The 25,711-nt window shown below is 41.9% G+C and overlaps 2 protein-coding genes across 2 annotated transcripts in view; one reads left to right on the plus strand and one right to left on the minus strand.

Moving 5' to 3' along the window:
- OSTF1 (osteoclast stimulating factor 1) overlaps positions 1–16,961 on the minus strand; it is a 34,348-nt gene extending 17,387 nt beyond the window's left edge. The window contains exon 1 of the mRNA XM_054397584.1: positions 16,928–16,961. Within this exon, the coding sequence (XP_054253559.1) occupies positions 16,928–16,961 (34 nt within the window). The remainder of the gene's footprint in view (positions 1–16,927) is intronic.
- A 2,855-nt stretch (positions 16,962–19,816) lies between these two features.
- NMRK1 (nicotinamide riboside kinase 1) lies at positions 19,817–24,964 on the plus strand. Its single transcript, XM_054397369.1, has 7 exons — positions 19,817–19,861; positions 20,270–20,360; positions 20,892–20,940; positions 22,329–22,497; positions 22,592–22,663; positions 23,785–23,891; positions 24,867–24,964. The coding sequence occupies exons 1-7, from the start codon at positions 19,833–19,835 to the stop codon at positions 24,962–24,964; spliced, it is 615 nt and encodes a 204-aa protein (XP_054253344.1). The 5' UTR covers positions 19,817–19,832.
- The last annotated feature ends 747 nt before the right edge of the window (positions 24,965–25,711 follow it).

The following is a 25,711-nucleotide window of genomic DNA, read 5'->3' on the forward strand; positions in this document are numbered from 1 at the left end:
AAACTCTCTAACCCACAATTTGCAAACCCTATCCGAGTAAAAAAAACAGGATAAAGGAGTCAAACTAACAATTCTCTCTAATCAACAACATAAACCAAACAACTTTATCAGACTGGGCTAATCTCACAGTTCTCAAATTATTCCCAGTAACTTCTCTTATGAACCTCTGCTTTTATGAGGAAAAGAAACAGGCAAATCAGATTTCTGACATGACCCTCTCCCAGCTAAATGCATAAAAGTAAAGAAACAAAGGTGCTAATTATGAACAACATCTTTAAAATGCAGCTTTGGATATATACTGAACGTAAAGGAGATCATTGCCATGCTTTGTAATACAAAATAATTAAAACAAATTTTACAAAATTCTCTGGTGTAGAAGCTTTTTGAGGCTTATTTCTAATTTCTTGTTTCTTGGAAGTTTGGAGGTTTATTTCTAATTAACTGCAGCATCATTAACAGAACACTGCTTCTAAAGAAGTGCTAAGTGCTTTTGCAACAGGGTGTTACCGTTTAACAATGATGCTTCCCCCCCACCACTTCCTTTTTTTACCCCAGCTTCTCTATACCACCATAGACACTAGCACCAAAAACCCTTCTTTTACTCAACTTACCATCAAACCATTCTCTACTTTCCTCTTACTTGCTTTCACTCATTGAAGAAAACAACAGAAAATTTAAAAAGACCCACCCCTACACGTTGTTACTCATTTAGATATTTAACTTAGGCTGAATTTCCATCACTAAAAGGGAGGGGAAATAATTTAAAAATCTGTCAATTTATACTGCATCGAAAACAAACAAAAAACCAACGCCCCAAAAAACCCCAAACCAAACCAAACACATACCAACAAAACCGAAAACCAACCCAGTACTTGGTGCAAGAGCCATTTCTTTTAGTTAAGAAAACAATCATGTCAGTAAGCCGATGTTCACAGGAGCTACTAAGGCTGGGTCCTAGTAGAATATCTTTTGCTAGAATTTCACACCTTGTTTGCCTGTCAAGACACAACCAACTCTCACTGATGCAAACAAGTTTCTACAAATCATGATGCAGGACATTTCGTTAGCTAGACTTGGAAAGAGCAGCTCTAAGGTAGCATAAAAATCAGAATAATAACACAGTTTAGATCAACAGACTCACTGGGTGTCAAAAACCACTATTAGTGTCTAGAATAAATGAAAAAAAAAAGGATAATCTCTGTGCTTTAGAAAATCAGAATTGGCCACATTCATCTATGGATAAATTAGAAAACTTCATGTCTATCAACTCCTGAAAAGGATTCAAATTAATCCTGGGCTAACTGTCATCAGCCATCCTCCTCCTTCAGGCTGCACAGAAGCTGTTGACAATTGGGTACTCTCTTTGGCACCAACTTGATTGAAAACAACTAATTTAAATCTGCAACAGTAACAAATGGCTCAAAAAAAGAGAAAATATGCTTAAGAATTGGGATGTAAGGAAGAAAAAGGACAGGTTTCAGGGCCTACGGTGATTTTAGAGTCTCCTCCCAGAACACGTATAGCTAGGAACACAAATTTTGAAATTTGTATTCAGCTATATTTCTCTAAAGGAAGTGAGAGGCATCTTCTGCCTGACCACAGGAAAGTCGGTGTGGTGGAAAAAGGACAGTGTCCCTGTTTTCTCAATATTGGCCTAAGAACCTGCAAAGGAATTGTGCAACCTGGCAGTGCACACCACCGATTTTGAAGTGACAAAGGCAGGCTGCAAATCAGAACAATGTGTGATATGCCTGCAGTTTGCTTCAGTAAACAAAGAGATATTCATGTTAGGAGCTGCATGTCTCTGAGAAGTGCAATTTTATTGGGAGGATGGTATTGCCAGATTGAAACGCTATTTTTCTGTCTTCTAAGGAACTGGAAAATAAAGTGGTTTATACCCCATCCTTCAAGCAGGAATAAAAGTGGTGGAAACATGTTTTACAGGAGCACAGCTTGTATTTTGGCATTTTGCTCACAAGACCTTACACAGAGACACACATTTAAGTATTGTCACAACTGACACCAAGAAAAAGCGGAGTCCCCACTGTTAGAGCACCATCTTCCACTTTTTGGTGGTTTTAACTTATACATCCTGCTGCAAGTCTGATGCACATGCTGATGCTTTTGAAGGTGTTGGTATTCACCCTGGCCACAAGACAGGATATTCCTGTCATGGATCCATGGTTCTGATCTCCTCTACATGATTTTGGTACCTTTCAGGATGAGGTTTCAAAACCCTGATTTTTAAAGATGTCTTGGCCAGAGCTCTGCTTTGTGGGGTTTAAAATAAGTAATTAAGCAGGTAAGAAACTGCAGATAAATTTGTGTAGTCATATATATGACTCTTTGGTTGGAGGGTGCAATTAGTTGAGCAATATAAAATGATTAGGAGGGTTATGCACAGTTAATTGGAGGCATGGTTATAAACCAAGTACTGCCTGTTAGAAAGGGGAAGTGAATGCAGGGCATACAAATCAGAGAGGAGGAAGTGGGGAGAGTGTATTAAACACACAAAAAAGCCTTCAAATCTGTTCAGGGACATGTTTAAAGGAATCCAATGTGTAGAATGATGCCAGTGTAAGTGAGAAGCTGTGGTAGCCCAGGAACAATCGTTGACTATACCAGCTAGTATCTGTAGTGGAAGTAACAAATAACCATTTGTCTACAGAAAATCAGAATTAAGGATATTCTCACAGAAGATGTACGTGAACAAAATTTCACTAATTAATTTTGACCAGTACAATTTAAAACTGTAATTTTCTACTTCTTACCAGCTTTATTTCTGCAAATAAAAGAGACTTCAGGACCTTGGGGCAACTGCTAAAGGGATCAAGAGCTCAAGTTATGTTCTCCATCATTCTGACATCCACAATGGACAAGGTAACATTTAGGAAGAGTCAAAAGGTCAATTTATGGCTCTGGTGTCATTGACAGGGGTTTGGATTTCATGGTCACAGCTCAGTTTACAGGGCACCAGAGCTACAAGCAACCAATGGGATGCACCTGTCCCAGAGGGGGAAAAGGATTCTAGGGTAGAAGTTAGCAGGGCTCACTGATAGGGCTTTAAACCAGATTCCAAAGGGGAAGGGGTTGTTAATCTCATGCTTGCCTGTGACAAACATTGGGGCAGCTCTCCAGAGGTAGAGGGATGGAGTACTAGAAAGGGCTCTCAACTTGTTGCCCTGAGGCGAGGCAAGCCAAGGACGAAGCACTGGGACATCCCAAGAGAATCAAGGGGAATTCACCTACGAGGGTGACACAGCCAGCCCAGCTGAAGTGCCTCTATGCTAATGCACACAGCTTGGGCAACAAACAGGATGAATTAAGGGACACTGAGCTGCTAAAATGCTATGACATAGTGGCTGTTACTGAAATGTGGTGGGATGATTCCCATGACTGGAAGTAGGGACATATGGGTACAAGCTCTTTAGGAAGGACAGGCAAAGTAGGAGGGGAGGACATGTTGGTCTCTGTATCAGTGACCAGCTGGAAACAGTGGAGCTCCACCTGGGGAAGGATGATGAGCTGGTCAAAAGCATATGGATGAAGATTAAAGGGAAGACAGGGATAGGAGATGTTACTGTAGGGGTCTGCTACAGGCCACCTGACCAGCAGAACCAAGCAGATGAGGCCCTCCACAGGTAAATAGAAGTAGCTTCACGTGCACAAGCCCTGGTCCTCATGAGGGATTTGAACCATCCTGACATCTGCTGGAGGGACAACACAGCTAGGTACCAGCATTCCAGTATGTTCCTGGAATGCATAGATGACAACTTCCTCCTCCAAATGGTAGAGGAACCAATGAGAAAAGGTGCTATGCTGGACCTTGTTCTCACCAATAGAGAAGGGCTGGTGACCAATGTGAGACTCAGGGATAACCTTTGCTGCAGTGACCATGATGCAATAGAATTTAAGATCCTCAGGGCAACTAGGAGGGCACATCCCAAGATTACAACCCTGGACTTTAGGCATGCAGACTTTGATTGCTTCAGGGATCTGCTGGCCAAAGTGTCGTGGGACAAAGCCCTAAAGGGAAGAGGGGCCCAGGACAGCTGGACTGTGTTCAAGGATCACCTTCTCTCTGCCCAGGAGCAAAGTATCCCCATAAAGAGGAAAGCAGGAAAGAATGCTAGAAGACCTGGCTGGATGAGCAAGGGGCTCCTGGACACGGTATCACACAAAAAGAAACTCTACAAGGAGTGGAAGAAAGGACAGCTAGAATGGGGGGCATATAAGGAAGCTGCCCAAGCAGCAAGAGACCTGGTTAGAAAAGCTAAAGCTCAGTCAGAATTAAATCAGCCAGGGAGATCAAGGGGAACAGCAAAAATTTCTATAGGTGTATTAGTGGTAAAAAGAAGACTAGGGAAGTCACGGGCCCCCTCAGAAAGGAAACAGGTGATATGGTCACAAGTGACATGGAGAAGACTGAGGTTCTCAATGGCTTCTTTACCTCAGTCTTCACTGGCAAGGGCTCCAGCCACACTCCTGGGATCATGGAAGACAATGGCAGGGACTGGAAAAAGAAACTGCCCATTGTGAGTGAAGATCAGGTTCATGACCATCTGAAGAACCTGAACTGTTCAAGTCCATGGGACCTGATGAGATACAACCATGGGTGCTGAGGGAACTGGTGGATGAGGTTGATAAACCCCTCTCTATTATATTCCAAAGGTCATGGCAGTCTGGGGAGGTCTCCACTGACTGGAAAAGTGGAAACGTAACTCTCATTTTCAAAAAAGGGAAATAGGGATGACCCCAAGAACTACAGGCCAGTCAGCCTCACCTCTGTGTCCAGTAAGATCATGGAGCAGATCCTCCTGGAGGCACTGCTGAGACAGAAGAATAGTGAAGAGTTGATTTGGTACAATCGATATGGCTTCACCAAAGGCAAATCCTGCCTGACAAACCTGGTGGCCTTCTATAACAAGGTCACAACCTTAACAGATGAAGGTCGAGCAACCAATATCATTTACCTGGACCTGAGCAAAGCGTTCGGCACTGTCCCGCATGACATCCTGGTCTCCAAGCTGGTAAAGTCTGGGTTTGATGGATAGACCACTGGCTTGATGGCCACACCCAAAGAGTGAAGGAATTGATTTAGGGACCAGAACCTCAGACACTGTCTTACTGATAGAAGGAGATGCTTTAACCCTGATGGGTGGCAAACCCTGGGAACAGAGCGCAGCTAGAAGGAAAACACAGACAGGTCGGCTCCCTAGAGGCCAGTTATGGGGAGTTATGCAGGGACCTGATAACAAGAACAAAGCAAAACTTAGGACAGAATTAATGAATCCCTTTATCTCTTGCTTGATGGTTGCTTAAGCCTTGGAAAAAATATATGCGTTTGTGTGATACTTTCTCTCTGTAGCCAATCATGAATTTACAACTGCAGTATGGACATACCAATGACCAATTACAAGCTGCCTTCTGATACTATGTTAACCTATATAAAGAAAAAGCTTTGTACAATAAATGGACACTTGGCTTGCATCAGGCCTCGTCCCGTCTCTCAATCACAGCCTAATGGCGACCCTCGACGTGATGAGGCAATAACCACTATACTGTGGCGTGCTGTGACGTCCCACAGAACTCAAGTGAGCTGCTGAAAGGAAGCAGGACGCCGGCTGGCACCAAATCATCCCTCCGGGAAGTGAGGTGAGCTGTGGGAAACTGAAATGGGGAATCAAGAGTTGTCCCCAGAGAGAGATGTATATGAACTAATTAATGCACTCCTTAAAAAGCATGGCAAAGTTATTTCTGGCCATGATCTTGGAGTAGCGCTGAAGTGGGTGCAAGAAAAATCCCCACAGTTACAGCATGGACAGCGGTATTGGGGCAGCGGGAGGAGATGGCCCCTGGCTGGGCCATCACGAGTCTCAGAGCGGCGGTGCCAGCCACAGCAGGGAGCCAAGCGGCGACCCCCGCGCTGGCTCTGGCTTGTCCCGTGGAGGAGGCGGCGGCTGCTGTTCCCATCGCTCTCGTCTATCAGCAGCGGCAATAGCGTTTACAGCCCTTGATTCTTTAAAGAAATGTCACAGTTTTTTCATCAAGAAATGAGTAAAAAAGCAACCTTGGAGCTGAAGGCAGTGCTCATGCAGTCAGAACCTTCACTTCAAAGCTGGAAAATCTGCACATTTCTGAAGATAACAGCGTGTGAACAACGAAAAGAAAAAAAAGAAAAAAGTGTCTTCTCTACTGCCGTTTGCCTCCTCCCCTTTTCTCCCCCCCCTTCCTTCTCCCTCCTTATCTCAGTCCCTTGTTTTACTCCCTGTTGAAGGTCTGCAGAAACCTGTGTTCTGATTTTAAAGTAACAGTGTTAAGTTTTGTTAAGAAAGGTATTTCACCATTTCATGAATGCAACTGATATCTATATATTGTTTTTATCATTATTTCTGATTTTAAGGCATTTGGGAATTTATTATTTTAGTGTTTGCAATTGTTGCGTTTCTTTACAATAAGCACAATGGTAATTGACTACCCAAAAAACAAACTTGGTATTTGTAATAAGGTATACTGTTATAGAAAATGACTTTTGCTTATAAGTTTTCAGTGATTGTGTTAAAGTATTTTTCTTAATTAACAAGCATGATACTGTGTAAGTGCTACTGGTTTTATGAGTTTATAGGTTAAGGTTTCTCTTTTTTCCTTGTTTCTGGTTCGAACCTTTCTTTTTTTTTGAGTCTGCCGGCAAAATTTTAAAAAGAGCTCTTCATGGTAAAAAAGTTTTCATTTTGAAAAGCGTGCATTATCTTTTTTTGTGGTTTTTTGCACATTATATTGATGGGTTAATTTTTATGTAGTTTTTTTAAGTTTTTAGGACCTTTTTTTGATATTAGCAGAACATAAGACTATTTTAGGAACATTATAGAGTGTTCTATTGGTTTTTGTGTTTATAAAGGTTTTAAGATAAGGTTATAAGAATATGAAAAGCGACCAAAAAAAAAAAAAAGTTCTTTTCCTTTTTTGGTACACAGGTTTTCCCTAAGGAAAACTTAGGGCTAGGAAAGGGATTCACCTTTTCCCACCTACAGGTTTTTCCTGATGCCAGCATGGCAGAATACCAGACTCAAAGGATGGGACAAACAGCAGTGCCCGTGAAGTTGACAATCAGCTGACCACTGAGTCTGACCACAGTGCCTGTTTAACTGAGATCAGAAGCACCGATCTGAAGCTGACTGCACGAGTGTCCCCGGAGGAAACATTTCAGTCGGGACTGAATGTTTCAATGCCTTAATGTTATGTAATTAGGGAATATGTTTATGTAGATTTATATGTTAACTCACCAGCATGTTATAGTTAAACAGTGGTTACCCAGGAATAGACAAATAGCCCAGCCTATCTATCTGGTAAAATTAATTCATTCTTGCAATTGTGGGGTATCGTTCATGTTCCCTGTATTCCTTATTCCCTCACACAGTACACTGAAGTGACTTTTGCAAAAACTAAAGAGAGGGAATGGCTGGGGCCTCTTCAGAGGCCTTGTTAAACAAAGCTATGTATGTTTTACATTTTAAAATTTAAATTTTTTACAGCTTCCTAATGATTCCCAGGAAACCCCAATAACACGTCATTTTAATTTTTTAACTACCACCAGTGTATTAATAACCTCGGGTGGAGGACATGCTTGTGTCTCAACAGGTTTTGGACTGTATTGGGTCCCAGTGCTTTCATCATCCTTTGGATGCTGACTGCAGCAGCAGCCTTGCAGATACCAAAGCAACCACAGCAAAATGTGTGGATCACGCTTGCCAAGGCCATAGGACGAGACATGCTGTGCCTCTCCGTATCAACACCTGCCAATCCATTCAGCACCTGTCTGGTGGGCATATCAGTGAATGGGTAAAAGGACATCACTGAAAAAAACTGAACCACTGAACTTGAAAAGATCATTCTACATGTGCTTCCTGGCACACTTAAAAGCTTTCATAGTTTTGGGTGTAAAGGATTTGAAAAGACAAATCTGACTAGCCTCAAGAGATAAGTATGTTAGGATTGGTAAGAATGGATTACTGTGTTGGGTTTAATTCTACATCAGACAAGGCCACAGATACTCAGGATGTTACTCCAGCAGGTAAGAGGTACAGAAATTACACTGCATGGTGCAATTGAGCTGAATTCATAGAAGTGAAGAGGCATTCCCATCCTCATTGTCTGGCTGTAGTTGTTTTCCTTATTTGTGGGGATAGAGCCTGGCCAGCTCTGCCCTGACAAATCAGAGGAAGACTTTGCAGTCTCGGTCCTTTAACCATTTTGACTGACTTTGTAGTCTTGCTGAGACAATCATTTATGCTTTTGCTGTTTTGCCTTTTTTTATTGCTTTTTTTTACCCTGTATATTGCAATATTTATAAGGTTTAATTAATTGATCACTCAAGAGAGTTCTTATCGTACAGCAGGGAGGGGGAAATGAAGGAACTGATTTAGGGACCAGAACCTCAGACACTGTCTTACTGATAGAAGGAGATGCTTTAACCCTGATGGGTAGCAAACCCTGGGAACAGAGCGCAGCTAGAAGGAAAACACAGACAGGTCGGCTCCCTAGAGGCCACTGTGACCTAAGGGAGTTATGCAGGGACCTGATAACAAGAACAAAGCAAAACTTAGGACAGAATTATGGAATCCCTTTATCTCTTGCTTGGCGTTTGCTTAAGCCTTGGAAAAAATATATGCGTTTGTGTGATACTTTCTCTCTGTAGCCAATCATGAATTTACAACTGCAGTATGGACATACCAATGACCAATTACAAGCTGCCTTCTGATACTATGTTAACCTATATAAAGAAAAAGCTTTGTACAATAAATGGACACTTGGCTTGCATCAGGCCTTGTCCCGTCTCTCAATCATAGCGAAAGAGTGGCTGTCAATGGCTCCATGTCCCAGTGGAGGCCAGTGACAAGTAGAGTCCCTCAGGGCTCAGTCCTGGGACCAGTCTTGTTCAACATCTTTGTTGGTGACATGGACAGTGGCATTGAGTGCACCCTCAGCAAGTCTGCTGACGACACCCAACTGTGTGGTGCAGCAGACACGCTGGAGGGAAGGGATGGCATCCAGAGGGACCTTGACAGGCTGGAGAGGTGAGCACAAGCCAACCTCATAAGGTTCAACAAGACCAAATGCAAAGTCCTGCATCTGGGTCAGGGCAATCCCAAGCACCGATATAGGCTGGGCAGTGACTGGCTGGAGAGCAACCCTGAAGAAAGGGACTTGGGGATGCTTATAGATGAGAAGCTCAGACGAGCCACCACTGTGCACTTGCAGCCCACAAAGCCACCACATCCTGGGCTGCATCAAGAGAAGCATAGTCAGCAGGTCAAGGGAGGTGATTCTCCCCCTCTACTCCGCTATGGTGAGACCCCACCTGGAGTACTGCATCCAGTTCTGGAGCCCCTATTACAAGAAGAATCTGGATGTGCTGGAATGTGTCCAGAGAAGGGCCACCAGGATGATCAGAGGGCTGGAGCACCTATTCTATAAGGACAGACTGCAAGAGTTGGGGCTGCTCAATCTGGAGAAGGCTCCCAGGAGACCTTATTGAGGCCTTCCAGTATCTGAAGGGGGCCTACAAGAAAGCTGGGGAGGGACTTTTTAGGAGGTCAGGTAGTGATAGGACTAGGCGGATGGAGCAAAACGAGAAGTGGGTAGATGCAGATAGGATGTCAGGAAGAATTTTTTTCACCATGAGGGTGGTGAGACACTGGCACAGTTTGCCCAGGGAGTTGGTAGAAGCCTCATGCCTGGAGGTTTTTAAGGCCAGGCTGGATGTGGCTCTGGGCAACCTGATCTAGTGTGAGGCGTCCCTGCCCATGGCAGGGGGGTTGGAACTAGATGATCCTTGAGGTCCCTTCCAACCCTAACAATTCTATGAATCTATGATTCTAAATACAAAGAATGCCTTCACTCTTACAGAACTTGTTTGTGGCTTGCAGTAAGAAAAGTGTTTGGGGTCAGAAATTAAAGTTTAAAATTCATGTTGAAATCAGACTTGGAACTGTTTAATTGATCCTCTGATGTTCTTCTCCCATTAGAGCTGCTGACCACAGCATAACTCCCCACATTCACATTGTCACATTTCCATAGCTAGCAGAAACCTTTCTTTGATGACAAAAGGAAACCAAATGCACCACCTATGGCAAATTTAAGCCTACTGCTTAGGCATGCGATTCAATGAAGGTTTTCTGCTCGTGCAAATGCTGTCACAGCTCCTACTTTACCTAAGAATTAAGATGACCTTGGTTGTGATTCAAATGAAGTATTTTTCTGAAACTTATTTTAACTCTGACAGCCACTAGAGACTGCAAAGTCAGCAAGCCTACTTTAAGGTAATTACTTTTTAGGCTACATGTTTCCTCCTGCCTCCCCTCCTCTCAACTGGAATAATTTTCAAGACTGTGGTTTCCCTAGGACAAGGATAGGTCTTTCTCTATAAAATGTGAATGTTGTGTGGACTCTGGCCAGGATGAACAATTCTTTATCTGGAGAACATGAGAGATAGCACGGTTTCTATAAAATGTTAATATATCACTTTCACCTCCCCAAAAGCTATTGCTGCACACTTTGTAAGGCTCTAATAAAAAAATCACATGGTTTGGAAGGGACCTCTGGAGATCACCGAACCCAACTTCCCTGTCAGAGCAGGTTGACCTAGACCAGGCTGCACAGGAATGCACCCAGGCAGGTTTTGAATGACTAAAGAAATGAGGACTCCATCACCTCCCTGGGCTGCCTATTTCAGTGCACAACACCCTCAATGTAAAGAAGTTCCCCCTCAGGTTTAGATGGAACTTTGTGTATTCAGGTTTGTGTCCTGTCCTGTCACTGAGCACCACTGAGAAAAAGACTGGTCTCATCCTTTTGACACCCACCCTTTAGATATTTCTAAGCATCGGTAAGATCCTCCTTCAATCCTGTCCAGTCTAAAAGCCCCAAGTCCCTCAGCCTTTATTTACATGAGAGATGGTTTAGTCCCCTAATCATTTTTGCTGCATCCTAACTGTTCCTTGTCATTCTTGAACTGGGGAACCCAGAACTGGATATAGTACTCCAGGAGAGGCCTCACCAAGGTGGAGTAGAGGGGGAAAAGAACTTCCCTCAACCTGCTTGCCACACACTTCTTGATGCATCCCAGGATATCATTGGCCTTCCTGGCTACAAGGGCACATTACTGCCTCAAGGTCATCTAGTTGTCTACCAAGACTCGCAGATCTTTTTCCACAGAGCTGTTTTCCAGTAGGTCAACCCTCAATTTGCACTGATAAATAGTTATTCCTTCCTAGGTCAGTATCCTACACTTGCCCTTGCTGACCTTCATGAGGTTTGCCCCTGTCCAACTCTCCAGCCTGTGCTGGTCAGGTTGGATAGTAGCACATCCTTCTGCTGTGTCAGCTGCCCCTCCCAGTTTTGTATCATTGGCAAGCTTACTGAGTGTACAGTCTGACCCCTCATCCAGCTCATCAATAAACACACTGAACAGGACTGGACCCAGTACTGGGGAACACCCCTTGTTACAGACTCACAACTAGGCTGTGTCACTGGCCAAAACCCTCCGAGCTTTCAGCCAGCTTTCAATCAACCCCACTGTCCATTCATCTCACCCACACTTTCTAAACTTTCTTATGTGGGAGACAGTGTCGAAAGCCTTGCTGAAGTCAAGGGAGACATTGTCCACTGCCATGTCTTTCCCTCATTGTGATGGTTTTAGGGCTGTGCCTTTAATTTCTTCCAACAGAGTTCAAGCAGAAAAGAGAAAGAATGTAAATAAACCACAGTTGGGTGTAAGAAAGAGAAATAATGATTGTTCTAAACACTTTCATTGGAGAGATAGAAATGTTTAAGAGTCAGTACTCAAAACAAAGTACAGACAGTCTCTCAGTCTGTCTCTCTGGTGTTTCTCTGCTGGGCAGTTCTGCATTTCTCTTCCAGCTTTTGGAGATAACACACACCCGCACACTGACCTTGAAAAACTAAGTTTAACAATCTCTCTGCTAATTGTACATATTTGTAAATGTTGTGAATGGAGTGTATTTGTACATATTCGTTGCATTTCATTATAGATTGTAGTTTTGCTTGTAAAATACAGCTTCATTTGCTTCTGAACTGAGCTAGTCTGGAGTCGTTAATGTGGAAGGGGAATTTCAGCCCACCATATTACAACACATCTATCCATACATATGCATATATAGATATATATAGATAGATAGATAGATATACAGATGCATGGAACCATGTAATTGCTTCATCTTAAAAAGACCTTTAAGATCACTGAGTTCAATCATCTCCCTGCAGAGACTATTCCATTGTTTGAAAACCCTTTCAGTGACTTTAAACTTCCCCTAGCGTAACTTGAGGCCATGTACTCTCAACATATCACTTGTTAGTAGGGAGAAGAGACCAACATCCACCTTGCTACAACCACCTTTAAGATGGAGAGCGCTGTTCAAGCAAACAGCTAGTTGAAGCCAAGTAAGTAACGTCTGTAAAAAGGATTAACATCTGACACAGAATGTTTAACAAGTTTATGAACTCTGCAAAGAATAATGTAGTTTGGAGATATTAATAGAATTTTTGAAAGATGAAACACGACCCCTACATCACATCCCTTACTATGCACCGGCTTCTGGGAAAGATGAACAATACAATGGATAGTTAAAGAATACACTGAGAGCAATGGAAGGGTGGTACCTTCAAACACTGCAATTCACATTTAACAAATGCCTCTGATCAGTCAACACTTAGAGCATCTGTAAAACAAGCTGGCCCTGCCCAATAAGAACTTTCACATACTGCAGAAAGGGATAAAGTGCCTGTGGTGCACAAAACATACCAGGAAAAAGAGTTTGGGTTATTTCTGCCTTGGGCCAAAGCAAATCCATCAGTTTCGCTCTAGGATTTGGGTGCACTTGGTGGGTGGTGCAGAAGTCCAACGCGTGCCTCAGGGGCATTTGATTTTTGGTGAGAATAGCCAGTGATTTGTATATAACACTGCCACTCTCTGTCATCTTTAATTGTTATATGCTGTATCAACAGTACTGCAGCAAGAACCACTTAAATAAATGAAGAACTAACTTTGCCAAACACAAACTTAGGTGTAGTAATGATGGAACAAAAACTGACTTCAGCATGTAACAATCCAACACCACACACCATCCCTCAATTGCACCCAATGCACCTGCCTGCTGCACCACACCAAAGTCTGGTTCTGTTCTACCAATTGAACAGACTTGGCATCATCTCTCCTGCCCAGAAAGACCATCATAACACATGGAGCCCAAAGTAATGGACAGACATTTTATAGAGATGGCCCACAGGCTAAGAGGAATGATATGTGTGAATGTATTAAAAAACAAGAAAGGTGTTAGTGATGAAACTGGATTTACTGAGAAGTGTGGGACCTGGGCAGGATGTAAATGGTATAGAATAAAGTGTGGATATTATTGTGGTTTCAGCTGGGACTGAGCTGGTAGAGTGATGTGTTTTATGCTTAGTGTGAGAACAATGTTGATAACAAACTGATGTTTTAGATGTCACTAGTTTGGCCCTTATCCCAAGTTAAGGTTTTTTCAGCTTCCCAGGCTCTGACAGCAAGCAGGTGCACAAGAAGCTGGGAGGGGTCAGAGTCAGGACAGCCGATCCAAACTAAACAAAGGGATATTCCATACTACAGAAGATAACGCTCAGCACGTGAACCGTGGGGAGGTGGCTAGGAAGGGCTGATCACTGCTCAGGGCCTGTCTGAGTATCCACTGTTCAGAGGGTGGTGAGCAACTGCATTATGCATCACCTGTCTTTTCTTGAGTTTTACTTCTCTCTTTTTGTAATAGTCTTTTTCATAACTATTATTATATTTTAGCTATTACATTTAATTTTAATTATTAAATTGTTGTTTCAGCTCATGACTTTTACTTCCCCACCCTGCTCTCCAATTCTCCTCCTCATCTCACTGGGAGCAGCAAGAAGTAAGTGGCTGTGTGGAGCTTAGTTGCTGGCTGGGGCTAAACTATTGACAACATTCTGACAGAGAAAAAAGTTTCTGCTATTTTCAAGTCCAATTCCCCTACTTGTATCTTCAACAGAAACAATACTAATACAGAGCCCCAGGAGAAAAGCAAAGCTAGGCAGTTGCTTAAAGGCTTTAAAGAAGTCTCAAAACACTAGAAATTAAAAGCCTTCTAAAACCTCTAAAAATAATCATGACCCCTTACTGAAGGGCTAATTACAGAACCCCAAATACCAGCTCAAGTGTTGACAAACATTATCAGGTGATATTCTAAAATATATTTGCACCCAAACCACACTTAATACTACAGCTCATTAATTTTTCTCCCTTTGCAACACATTTTCCCCCACATTTTTTTAAGCATTATCTAGCCGTTGAACTCCAACGTCCAACACCCCTGTGATGAAAAGTGAACGCTATTTTAAAGAGGATGAGTATTTATTTCACAAAATATTTTCACTTCCCTTTTACCTGCTGTATCTCCTTCCATCTCTCTCTAGCCTCCACCTATTTTTTCCCCCGAACTCAAACAGAAAGGCTACAGCAACTGTATCATCTTTACCTGTCTTGAACTGTAACAATTCAGCAGAAAGATACTTCATTTTGTTCTTCCCTGACACAGGTTAAGCCCGTCTTACAGACTAGGTACGTGGTAATAGTGAAGAAAAATTAACACAGCTTGACCAAATGCACTAAGATTCTACAAACTGCAGACTAAAAGCCATGAAAGGAGGCAGATTTATGCTGCTGAAGCCACTATTTGACCACATGCAGCACATTTTAAAATTGGTAACCCTGTGAGATTTAATTACAATACCAGAGGCATAATTGATATTATAGACAGAACAAAATAATCACAGAAGTATCTTAAAACATGCTGTCCATTCCTGAAAATGTTTTGGAAAAAATTCAATGCAACAGCCTCTGTAAGGCTTTTTCTCTTAAAAAAATTACACATTTGGCAAAATTAATCTTACTACCCTTAACCAGCCCTGAATGCCACTACCAAGAGTGTCTTATTCACTTCCTCTTCCTTCTTCAGACAATTATTTCTATCCATTTCCTTTTGCTGTGTCAAGCATTCATGCAGTAAACCAGCTCAGCAAGTTTGTTAGGCATAATATAAAAGGTCAGAGCACCCATCCAGCTTGTCTTGTCACTAAATGGAATGGAAAAGGGATGGTGGGGGTTTGGAAAGGGGAGGGAATCTGTCCTTTTTGATAGCAATCTGCATTTTAACAGATCAAGCATGCCACAAAACCACACCCCAACAAACTAGTAGGAGACACCAAGTATGAGCCGTAACACAGCTCATGCAGGTTACACAGGGCTGGAGCCTCTAACTTCTTGACAATCTTTGGTAAAATTTGACTCATCCTTTGCAAATCAGAAGACTGAGTTATCAACCTCAGACTGGAAAAAATCTACTTTTCTTATGTGAAAAGCAATACCACACCCTTCCACAAACCTGCAGATTTCCTCAGTACAAGTTTTCAGTAAGAATTCACAAAAGCAACGCTTCCATTACTGTCCTTTTCTTTCAAGTAAGCAGTTTTCAAAGAGGCTTAGTAAACTGCATTGCAGAGAAGATTGTTCCAAGGACGAAATTCTACATTCAGCGATCTTTAACAGATTTTGCTTCTGTGGATAGGTTGAGACTGATGGTTTAAATTGTCTAAATTTGGGCTCTATTGACTTGACTTCAAAATAAAAACTCTTTTATAACTTGCCTAGTTAAAATACTCAACTAGGTTATGTATTTAAATATTTCCAAAACCCTGAGTGTTACTAAGTGTAAAAGTCTAAAGTATTTAGAGATCAGATAATCATATTTTGGCAGACACCAACTACTCTTATGTATTAACTACATTCACAATAAACCTTTAAATGCTAACAATTTAACCTTTCATAGTGCGAGATGGTATGTGGTATACATAGCAACTGTATTTTCCACATCAGTTCCTTATTCAAAAAAGCAAAATCCTAACCCTAGTGGCTTAAAGTCTGACAGAATAATGTTCAACTGAAAGGTGCCATTTCTATTGCAAGATTTAATACTGTGCAACCTCCAAAGTTTTTTCAATGTATTTTTAGAAGTCTGTGACTGGTATCAATTTATTGAAGTTAATTTATCTGAAGAGTTCAGGAGCAAAAATTTGTGCATCAGTCATTAAATGAACTAGAAAGGGCAACGCACATGTTCACACTAGAATGTCCAAGGACACATTGCAAGTTTGACTACTGAGAGCCCTACAAGGGAAAGCAGTTGGAAGCCATGCAAGAACAGGAGCGGTGCACGGGACTACACCATAAAACTGCATCTATGTATTGCTAACCCAAGCCATCACAAGGCAAACCTCGGAATATTTCAATGCCTGTTTATTAACAGGTTAACAGGTGTTCCTCCCAACAGCAGCCGCTAGCTGGACACACCACCAAGTCTGGCACTGTAAGGCACAGTGGCTCCTCTGACCTCACGTCAGAGGAAGCAAACTGCGCCGAGGGGTCTCTGCACAAGCCCCTGACACTGAATGCCTGTCCCCGGGCCACGGCCTTCCCCCGAAGCATCCTGGAAGTTTCTCCCGAGCCAGAGCAGGTGCAAGATCCCGCCCACAGTCGAAGCCTACGTGTCGAGGGTTCCTTGCAGCGGGGCCTCTGGCTCTTGTACCGCGGAAGAGGCTACCTCGCGTGCCGACACTGAGAAGCGGTACCACGGTTAATGGCGGCGGGGAGAGGAAATGAAGGCGGAGGAGCTCCTGCTCCATTCCCCCCCAGCTGCTTTCCACTCTCTGACAGCTCAGATCCGACTCGCAGACCGTCCACGTGTCAGTAGGCAGAGGGCTGCTCCGTGCCCAGCACCGACTTCGCGCGGCGGGACGCAGCCGGTGAGGCTGTCAGGAGTCGTCGGGCCGAGCCGCCGGGACCCTCCCTTACCTGGCTTGGCTGGTTTAGGTGGCGGCTTGGACATGACTGCAGCTGGGGAAGCAGCAGGGCGGCGAATGAGCACGCGGTGCCAGGCAGGGCGGACGGCGGCCGAAAGACCTCACCGAACTCCGAGAACAGAGCACAGCGGCCAGCGCCGGACAGAGGAAGGAGGAAGGCAGGAAGGAAGGGCGGGCGGAGAAAAGAAGAGAAGGATGGGTGCCACGAGCAGCGCCCCCGAGCGACGGCCACAGACAATTACACAGTCTCAGGCAAGACACGGCCAATCCACGCGCACGTAAGGCTGCGGCACTCCCCTTGCTCTGCGGCCCTCCCTTTGGTCTGGCCTTTCCCCTGCTGTGGTCCTCCCCCGCGGGTGACGCCACGGGGGAGGGCAGGAGGTTGGCAGAAAGTGTCGTACGGAGGCGGCCAATGGGGCCGCGCAGCAAGAGTAGGGTAGCGGCAGGTCTCGTGCCCAAAAGGCTGTTGGTGGCGGCGAGTTGTGGAGTGCGGGCGGGCGGTAGTGACGTGACACGGGTGGCACCGGTGGGTTGCGAGGTGGTCCGTCCCGAGCGCGCGATAGGAACCCTGTGCGCGCGGGGTCCTCGGTCTGGCTGGTAGCCGCGCCTTGGAAAGTTTCGTAGCTGGGCATGGGAGGTGGGGTCTCCGCCCACATGGAAGCCCATCGGCTGGAGAGTTTCTTCTGGGTACCTTCCAGGTGTCTTCATGCAGTGGGTAAAGTTGCATGTTGATTCCGGAGGTGCTTAAGTGTTACGAGCTGTTGGGAGAGATGTGGAGTTCTGCAGCGGCCGGCACGCACTCTGCTTGACCCATTTGCCAGCCCAGGTGGCTGGGTTTGGTGACTGGGAGGGACATTTTCTATCCGGGTGCCTAGAAGGAAAAAAATGCTTCGGCTGTAACCGTGTGCTTGAGCTTTGTCATGTTATGCCATTAAAAACAGGGTGATAACAATTCTATGTTAAGTTCATCATGGGGTTAAGTTTTGTTTAAAGAGTAGTTCGGGATTTTTGTGTTGCTACAATGGCTACAAATTGCTTCTGTAATTAGTTTTATACGTTACTCGGGGGAAGGTAAGAATTGGTGGTCTTTGCCTTAAAATGGGATTAACTTGATAGACCATGACGTAAACTAGAGTCCAAAGCTCAGCATGTGTGTCCAGACGTTATTTAGTTTGTTACACAGCATTATTTTTTTGTGGGACAAAGGATAATCCTCTGGAACACAAACCTTATTGATGATTTTTAGAAAAGAAGTGGGATTTTTGCATGGGTTGGTTGGTTGGTTTGTTTTTTTTAATAGATTGTCATCACTTTCTGAGCAGAATTCATCTGTTAGTGCTCTTTGAATAGATAAGCAATACCATAAACATGTGATGCATCTTTGAACTCGAGAATTACCGTATTGTTAGAAAATCCTCACGTTAACTTGTAAAACTTGCCAGATGCAACTGCTGTGGGTGTGCAGCAGCACCGCAGGGCAATGGCTGTCATACTGATGATGATGTGGACTAGTCAATATGCCTTTAACTTTTTTAATAGAAAAAAGTGTGTAGAAGAATGGTACAGACATCACATCACAGAACTGTGAAACAGTTAAACTTTCTGCCATTGCACCAAATGCAAAATTATACTCATTTCAGATTTCATCTGCACATCTAAAACTTACTTTCACAAAAATAATGGGGCTTTACTTTCAAGCTGATGCCTTGTAGCAATATTTTTTTTCTGATGTAGAACACATACTTGTTTGCTGGGGAGAAGCAACTCAGTTACCTACTCAGTCCTGCAAGGTCACAGGTGTCATAGACCTTATCTCCTGAAGTGTGACCTAGAAGGACAGAGCAGGTAAAAACAGGGTGTTTGCATGTCATTAAGTAGTTACTGAATGTCCTAACAGAATGCAATGTTTGAGAAACGTTGAAGTAGTTTTAACAAACTTTGTATATTAGTGCTGCTGCCAGGAGAGGCCGCATTTCTGCCTTCACGGGTAATTGGATTGTAAGCTGGAGGGAATTTGTTCAGCTGCAAACTAATATTCTTTCCCTCCCTCATCCTTTGCAGAACTGTTCTCCAGCTGGAGTAGTTTTCCATTATAGTTCACTATATTGGAAAAACATGCAAGAAACTGGAGGCTTTGCAAACACCTAATCCAGAAGAAGGTTCTGGAAAAAATAGTCAATAGTCAGGGAAAGACAGAAATGTGTCTTCTAGCAGCTCTGACTGCTATAGGTTTGCAGCCAGCTGGAGCCTCAGGGTTGTTTTCCTGGCAGCAACAGGGATACGGGTAGACAGATGTAACCTTTTTCAGAGTTTCAGTCATCAGCTTTTTCCTGGAGAAGATAGGTACTGTCTAGTCCCTCTCAGTATTATGTCAGCTACAAAAGCTTAATGACTCCAGATTAATTAAGCTTTGAATATACTCTTTGTTATAACCCTTAACAAAATTTTTAGATTATCTTTTTCTGCAGCATGTCACTTTTTTTTTAAGGCTTTTGTTTGCTTTGCCATCACAGCTTATGTTTACTTAGTGCTTTTTTATATACCAAAAGGCTTGAACATTGTGCTTTTCTTAGGGATTTCTGTGGTATTAATACTGGTAGAACTGAATCTCTCAGAGTTACCCCACAAATGAATAAAACAGAGTTTAAGGTAAAATGCATTGAAATGTATTATTTATGTATGTTGCAAAGCTTTTCTTAGCATTGAAACAAGCAATTGATGCTCTTAACATTACTTTTGCAGAAAGAAAAAAACAAAAGACAGAAGGACAGAAAGTCTTATCACTAATTGGTATTTCGTAATACCATAGCAGCTTTACTTGTTCCTGAATTAAGAGTTTGTATTCACTACTATTTTTGACAGTGAAAAGGAAGAACTCACTGAGGAGAAAACAAACTATGAGAGTATTAGTTATTGGCCTTGGAGGGTAAGTATTAAAATTAAATTTCCTCTACAACTCACGACTAGTGTTCCTTTCAGTATGCAGTGATGCCATTTCTACTTCTGAATTGATTGATTTTTTTTTTTTAAACAGTACATAATTGTCTCATTTTATGGTATCCAACTGAAGAATTTGTTGTGCATCTGTAAGAGATCTTATGTGCCACCTCTCTCTAACCTCCTTCTTGGCACTGTTACATTTACTGTCTGAAAGCTGCTGGAACCAGCCATAAAACTTCTAGAGGGAGAGAGTATTTAATGTAAATAAAGATTTGGGGAGGTTTGGATCGTGTCTTCATCTACATTGAAATGTGTGACCTTGTACATACCAAAGATAAAAAGTTCAGAAGATTGATTTTTGTCTTGATGCCATTTTTACTGTTTTCTAACTCAGTGTAACAAATGGGGGAAAAACAACGCTGGCAGAAAAGCTTAAGAAAATGCTTCCCAAGTGTGATATAATCTCTCAGGATGACTTCTTTAAGGTAACAGTATTGGTGGAAAGATCCAATAGGTAAAGATAGGCTTGAATAGATTTTAGTATCATTTCTTCTGTTTTTCAGAAGATCAACTTTTAAAAACTGATGCTGCTTAAAACAGTGTTATCTTCATGGGAAAGAAATTAAATGAACATTGGGGTAATTGAGTTTTTAGTAGCCAGAACCACTTGAGTGCATACAGCACAAAAAATTTTACTGTCTTCTTCGATAACCTTCTTATTTTAAATCTCTTATATTGATGCTAGAGTTGATTAATGGAAGCAAAGAAGCTCTTCTGAAGTAATGCTCTAATGAACTTAAGGATATGATTTGAAGAATTTGTTATTCTAGATCGAACAAACTCTTGTATTTTAACAGTTGTGTACAGCAGTTTAATGTTTAAGATAAACATAATCAATTGGGATGTAAAAGTATATAGCTCTTACATTTGTAACTGAAGAGTATATATCTGTATTTGTGGTCATAAAAGCAGCCTTGAAAATACTTTTTTTTTTTTTAAATCTTTTTCCTTGTCAGCCAGAGTCTGAAGTAGAAACAGATGAACGTGGATTTAAGCTATATGATGGTCAGTGTCTTTGATACATTGCTTTTGAATGCTGTACTGAAATTCTTTCATGCTGAGCTTGGAGACTTTTTCCCTCCACCTTTTGCCCGCCTTTCCTTCTGAGCAAAGCAGTAAACAAATGGTCGTTTCAGAGCAATCCTTTCTTCTTTCAGCTCACATACATAATAATACATAATAATATTTGCTGAAACAGTAAAAAGCTGGAGCTAGTGCTTTACCTTTCATTTCCTCTTTTTAATTGTTTCTTCTCTTTCTATGTTTGTTTCTGGTGTGGTAGCAAATGGTACTGTTCAGTGAACTCTTGGCTTGCAGTACTGGCATAAGATTCTCTATGTAATGATGGATTTTGTTTTTTCTCCTTTAATAATGAACTCCTGGGATACTCTTGAGTCTTTGTCATATTCCAAATCAGTCACACTTGTGACTGAACATGATGTCTTTTATTTCATGTTCTGAGGTTCATAGTTACTGCTGGCTCAGTGTGCCAATTTAGTCTTAATGGACTTCTGGATGCAGAGCCATGTCTGGCAGTGCTTTGGGACAGATTATATCTAGTTGAGAACAGTTGCCTATTAGCTAATTTCTGTTGATACTTGTTGATCACAAAAGTATTACTCTGATCATTGACTAGGACTTTAAATTATCTCTGAAAAATTATTCCTGTTAGCTATGCAGTCTTTGGCTCAGTTCTAGACTTTGTGAAACTGGAATGTGAAACTGGAGGAACAAGATGGATGTTCTGGTTCAAATATCTGGGTTTAATGATGCTCTTAAGAGAAAATATTTTAGACGAGTTTGCTATCCAAATTCTTCCTTTTATGTACCATTCAGTACTTAGCTCAGTATCTTCTAAAATGTCTACAGAGAAAAACAGGTGCTACATTGTGCTTTTGGCTTTGTATGCCATCCTTCTTTCAGTCCATCCAACTCCACCCTCCAAATACCTAAACCTAGTGAAAACTAAAAAAAAAAAAAAAAAAAAAAAGGTGCTCATGCTCTTTTCACCTGTGTCAGTGACAACTGACAGAAAGGTGGAGGTCTCTCTCATGGTAAGTTTTTACTAGTTTTGTGGAATAATAGAATGGTACCTGCAATTTCTATCATCAAGAGAAAGTCTGTGACGGGAGTCCTCATGCTTTCTGGTGCCACAGAATTCAGAGAAACCACATCCAACCAATCCTGGGAAAAGCTTTATTTTCAGGGTATGTTCAGTTGCAAATATAAAACTGCTTATATGTGTTGGAGAGAATATTTGGGGTAGTCCTGTTCCTTTTCATTTGGACTTGGATATAAATTACTTTATTGTTACTGATGAACCTAGGGGTACTTGGGGGTTCTTGTTAACTTTTCTCTTTTAAAGGGGTGCCTAACTTTCTGTTTTCATGTAGTACTTGATGCCCTCTATATGGATGAACTGGTGCAAAGTATTCGCAATTGGATGAAAAACCCAGCAAGCTCAGATGTTTCAAGAGAGCTGCAGAGTCCATGTGACAATCTGAAAAATACAGAAGATGTTTATATTTTGATTGTTGAAGGCTTTCTTCTATACAATTACAAGTAAGCAGTACTGTGGAATATTACTGGAATATTAAAAGCTGTCCTAAAAAGGAAGAGGAAAATAAATGTATTAGTATTGTTATTGTTATCTTAGGCCACTTAATGAACTATGGAATAGAAGATATTTTTTGACGCTTCCTTATGAAGAGTGCAAAAGGAGAAGGAGGTAAGATAATTCGGTTGTTGCTCACAGAGTCACTCTACTCCCTAACCTAGAGTCATTCTTTTTTACTAGCTTTTCTTTGGTGCTTGCCAAATGTAAGCTATTGAGATCATCTGTCCTCTGTAAGTATTTAACCAACATTAACAACAGCATGCAGAGATTTGTGGGTTATTTGGTTTGTTTTGTGGTTTTTTTGGTTTTGCTTGGGGTTTTGGTGGGGTTTGTTTGTTTGTTTTGCTGGTGGTGTTTATTTTGTTTCGTTTCTTTCTTCATTTTATACCACAGGGAAATTACTACATTATATTTTTTACAAACATGGAAAGGAGAATTTGTTTGGGTAACCTGTGTAGATTGCTGACTGCATATTGGAGTTAAATAATGTTTAAAATGAGAAACAAGAAATACTAAGCAGTCTTATCCTTGATTAAATACAGCTACATGATTATTGTTAAAATGGGTTTTACGTACGCTTTCTTTAGACTATGCATTAGTTGTACCATATATCTGATTCAGATTATTGAGTCAGTGTCTGACTTTCTCCAAATTTGGAGCAATATTGTGTGCTTGGAGCAATATTGCATGGGCATGAAATAATAATCTGCTGGCTGAGTAAGGAATTCAACTGGCTTTGGTTGATTCCACTTTTCTTGGCTTCTCACTAGACTTACTTTTAAAAGAAATTCAGTGTCCAGGCTCAAAGTGATTAGACAAAAACAACTAGTTATTTAAAACTTGAGAAATCTGTATGCCAAATAAAAAAGTGATTTGTTGTGGTAATACTTTCAATGCAGCTTAATTTATATGTTTATACCTTTTTCTATTAGCAAAAAACCAACCAGCCAACAAAAAAACCCCACAAACCCCAAAACGTCAAAACAAACCAACCAAATAAAAAAAACAAACCCAAACACCTTTTACCTTAAATGTAATTTGATTAGCAGAAATAGGTAAATTAGCAAGAGTTCATATCACAGATTATATTAAAACAGAAGAGCCTCCTTTGCTTCAAAGGTTATGCAGCCTGCCAGTCTCTTTTAATTTTGGCTAGATGCTCTTAATTCAACCATCTGACATTAGAGGTAAATGTAAAACTTACATGGGAAAGCAAATATGTTTTTGTGCAGCACCAGAGTCTATCAGCCAGCAGATACCCCGGGTTACTTCGATGGACACGTATGGCCTATGTATCTAAAATACAAAAATGAATTGGAAGAGAACGCAAGTAACATTGGTATGGTGTCCTTAATTTTAAACTATGAAATGCTTAAGTGTGGCACTTTTTGTGGGATTGCGTTTTTGTGGCTGGGGGCTTTTTTTGTTGTTGTTGTTTTTGGTGAGTTGTTTTATGGGGGAGGGGCAGAGATTGGTTGGTTTGTTTGGGGTTTTGGGGTTTTTGGGGTGTTTTTGGTTGTTTTTTTTTTTAATGGGAGAAAGTTTTCTTCAGTTGTTTTTATGACACTTGGACAGTAAGTTTGGGCTTTTTCTTGGTTTATTTTTCAGCTCTAGAGGATTTTTAAAATAATGGAAATGATGAAATTAAAAAAATGTCCTGCTCACCAAGTCCATTTAACAAGCTAGTTTGTGTGTGCATGTGGGTTAAATAGGAAGCTTCTGAGAATGATGCACTACCATAATTCTTCTGACTATAACTTAAATCCTGCATGAAGTCCTATAATAAGCTGAAGTGTACACACTACAGTCACCAGCTTACATGAGCAGTGTAAAAGCTGGGTGTTCACACTTCTAGTAGTTTGCAACATCTTGGACTGCCTACTTCTGGAGTAGGGACCAGAGGAAAGAGAAGTGAGGTGGCACTTCTGCTTCTTACTGTGCAGTGAGGGTGGGTACCACAGTGCTCTTCCCTGACTTGCTCAAAACCTGAAGGTGAGGAAGAACCTGTGGTCTTTCTCTGCATAGGAGCCTTTCTGCTGGATTATTCCATTGCTCTACTGCCCTAAAGTTATTACCATTACGCTTATGGGGACTTCCATAGCACAAAAAATTGTAACGTAATTCTTCACTGCAATACTTTTCATTAATTTTTAACATGTAAAATTAATTTGTGAAAGAATAAAAGGGAGGTACTGTTACTGGTTTTTATTTTTCCATTGTTCTGATCGCATCCTTAGGAATACGGAAAGCTTTGCCAGTTGCTATTACAGATAATTGGAATAGAACTTTTTAATTTCCGTTTCATCTTTCTTAGTTTATTTGGACGGAACAAAATCCCAAGAGGAGCTTTTAACCAGCGTGTATAGTGATATAATACAAGAACTAAAAAAGCTGATGGAAGAAAGTAAGTAATGTTACTGGAAATTGAATCATTTATCCTACTCCAAGTTAACCAGAAGCTAATCATTTTCTTTTAAAATACTGGAAGGATTGAATAGACCCACGTCTCTTTACATATTGTAGTCCTTGTACATGTATGTCCATTATTCCAAGTCACCATAAGCTATAATTTTAAAGTTCCTTGAAATCGGATGGTCTGAAATAATAGATGAATCCACTGTTACCTAACTACAAAAAGAGGAACAGGAGTACGGAGCAAAACAGTGAAAGCACATGTATTAGTGGTATTAAGTTTCTAATATAAAGTGATGTTGTGTGCAAGCAGAGAAGTGACACCCATGAGTTAAATGTCTGCTTCCCCCCCCCCTTCCTTCCTTTTCCCCCCCCTTCCTTCCTTTTCCCCCCCCTTCCTTCCTTTTCCCCCCCCTTCCTTCCTTTTCCCCCCCTTCCTTGCTTTTCCCCCCCTTCCTTGCTTTTCCCCCCCTTCCTTGCTTTTCCCCCCCCTTCCTTGCTTTTCCCCCCCCCTTCCTTGCTTTTCCCCCCCCTTCCTTGCTTTTCCCCCCCCTTCCTTGCTTTTCCCCCCCTTCCTTGCTTTTCCCCCCCCTTCCTTGCTTTTCCCCCCCCTTCCTTGCTTTTCCCCCCCTTCCTTGCTTTTCCCCCCCCTTCCTTGCTTTTCCCCCCCCTTCCTTGCTTTTCCCCCCCCTTCCTTGCTTTTCCCCCCCTTCCTTGCTTTTCCCCCCCCTTCCTTGCTTTTCCCCC

This window comes from Indicator indicator, chromosome Z (assembly GCF_027791375.1).
Source record: "Indicator indicator isolate 239-I01 chromosome Z, UM_Iind_1.1, whole genome shotgun sequence".
In the NCBI taxonomy this organism is placed as follows: domain Eukaryota; kingdom Metazoa; phylum Chordata; class Aves; order Piciformes; family Indicatoridae; genus Indicator; species Indicator indicator.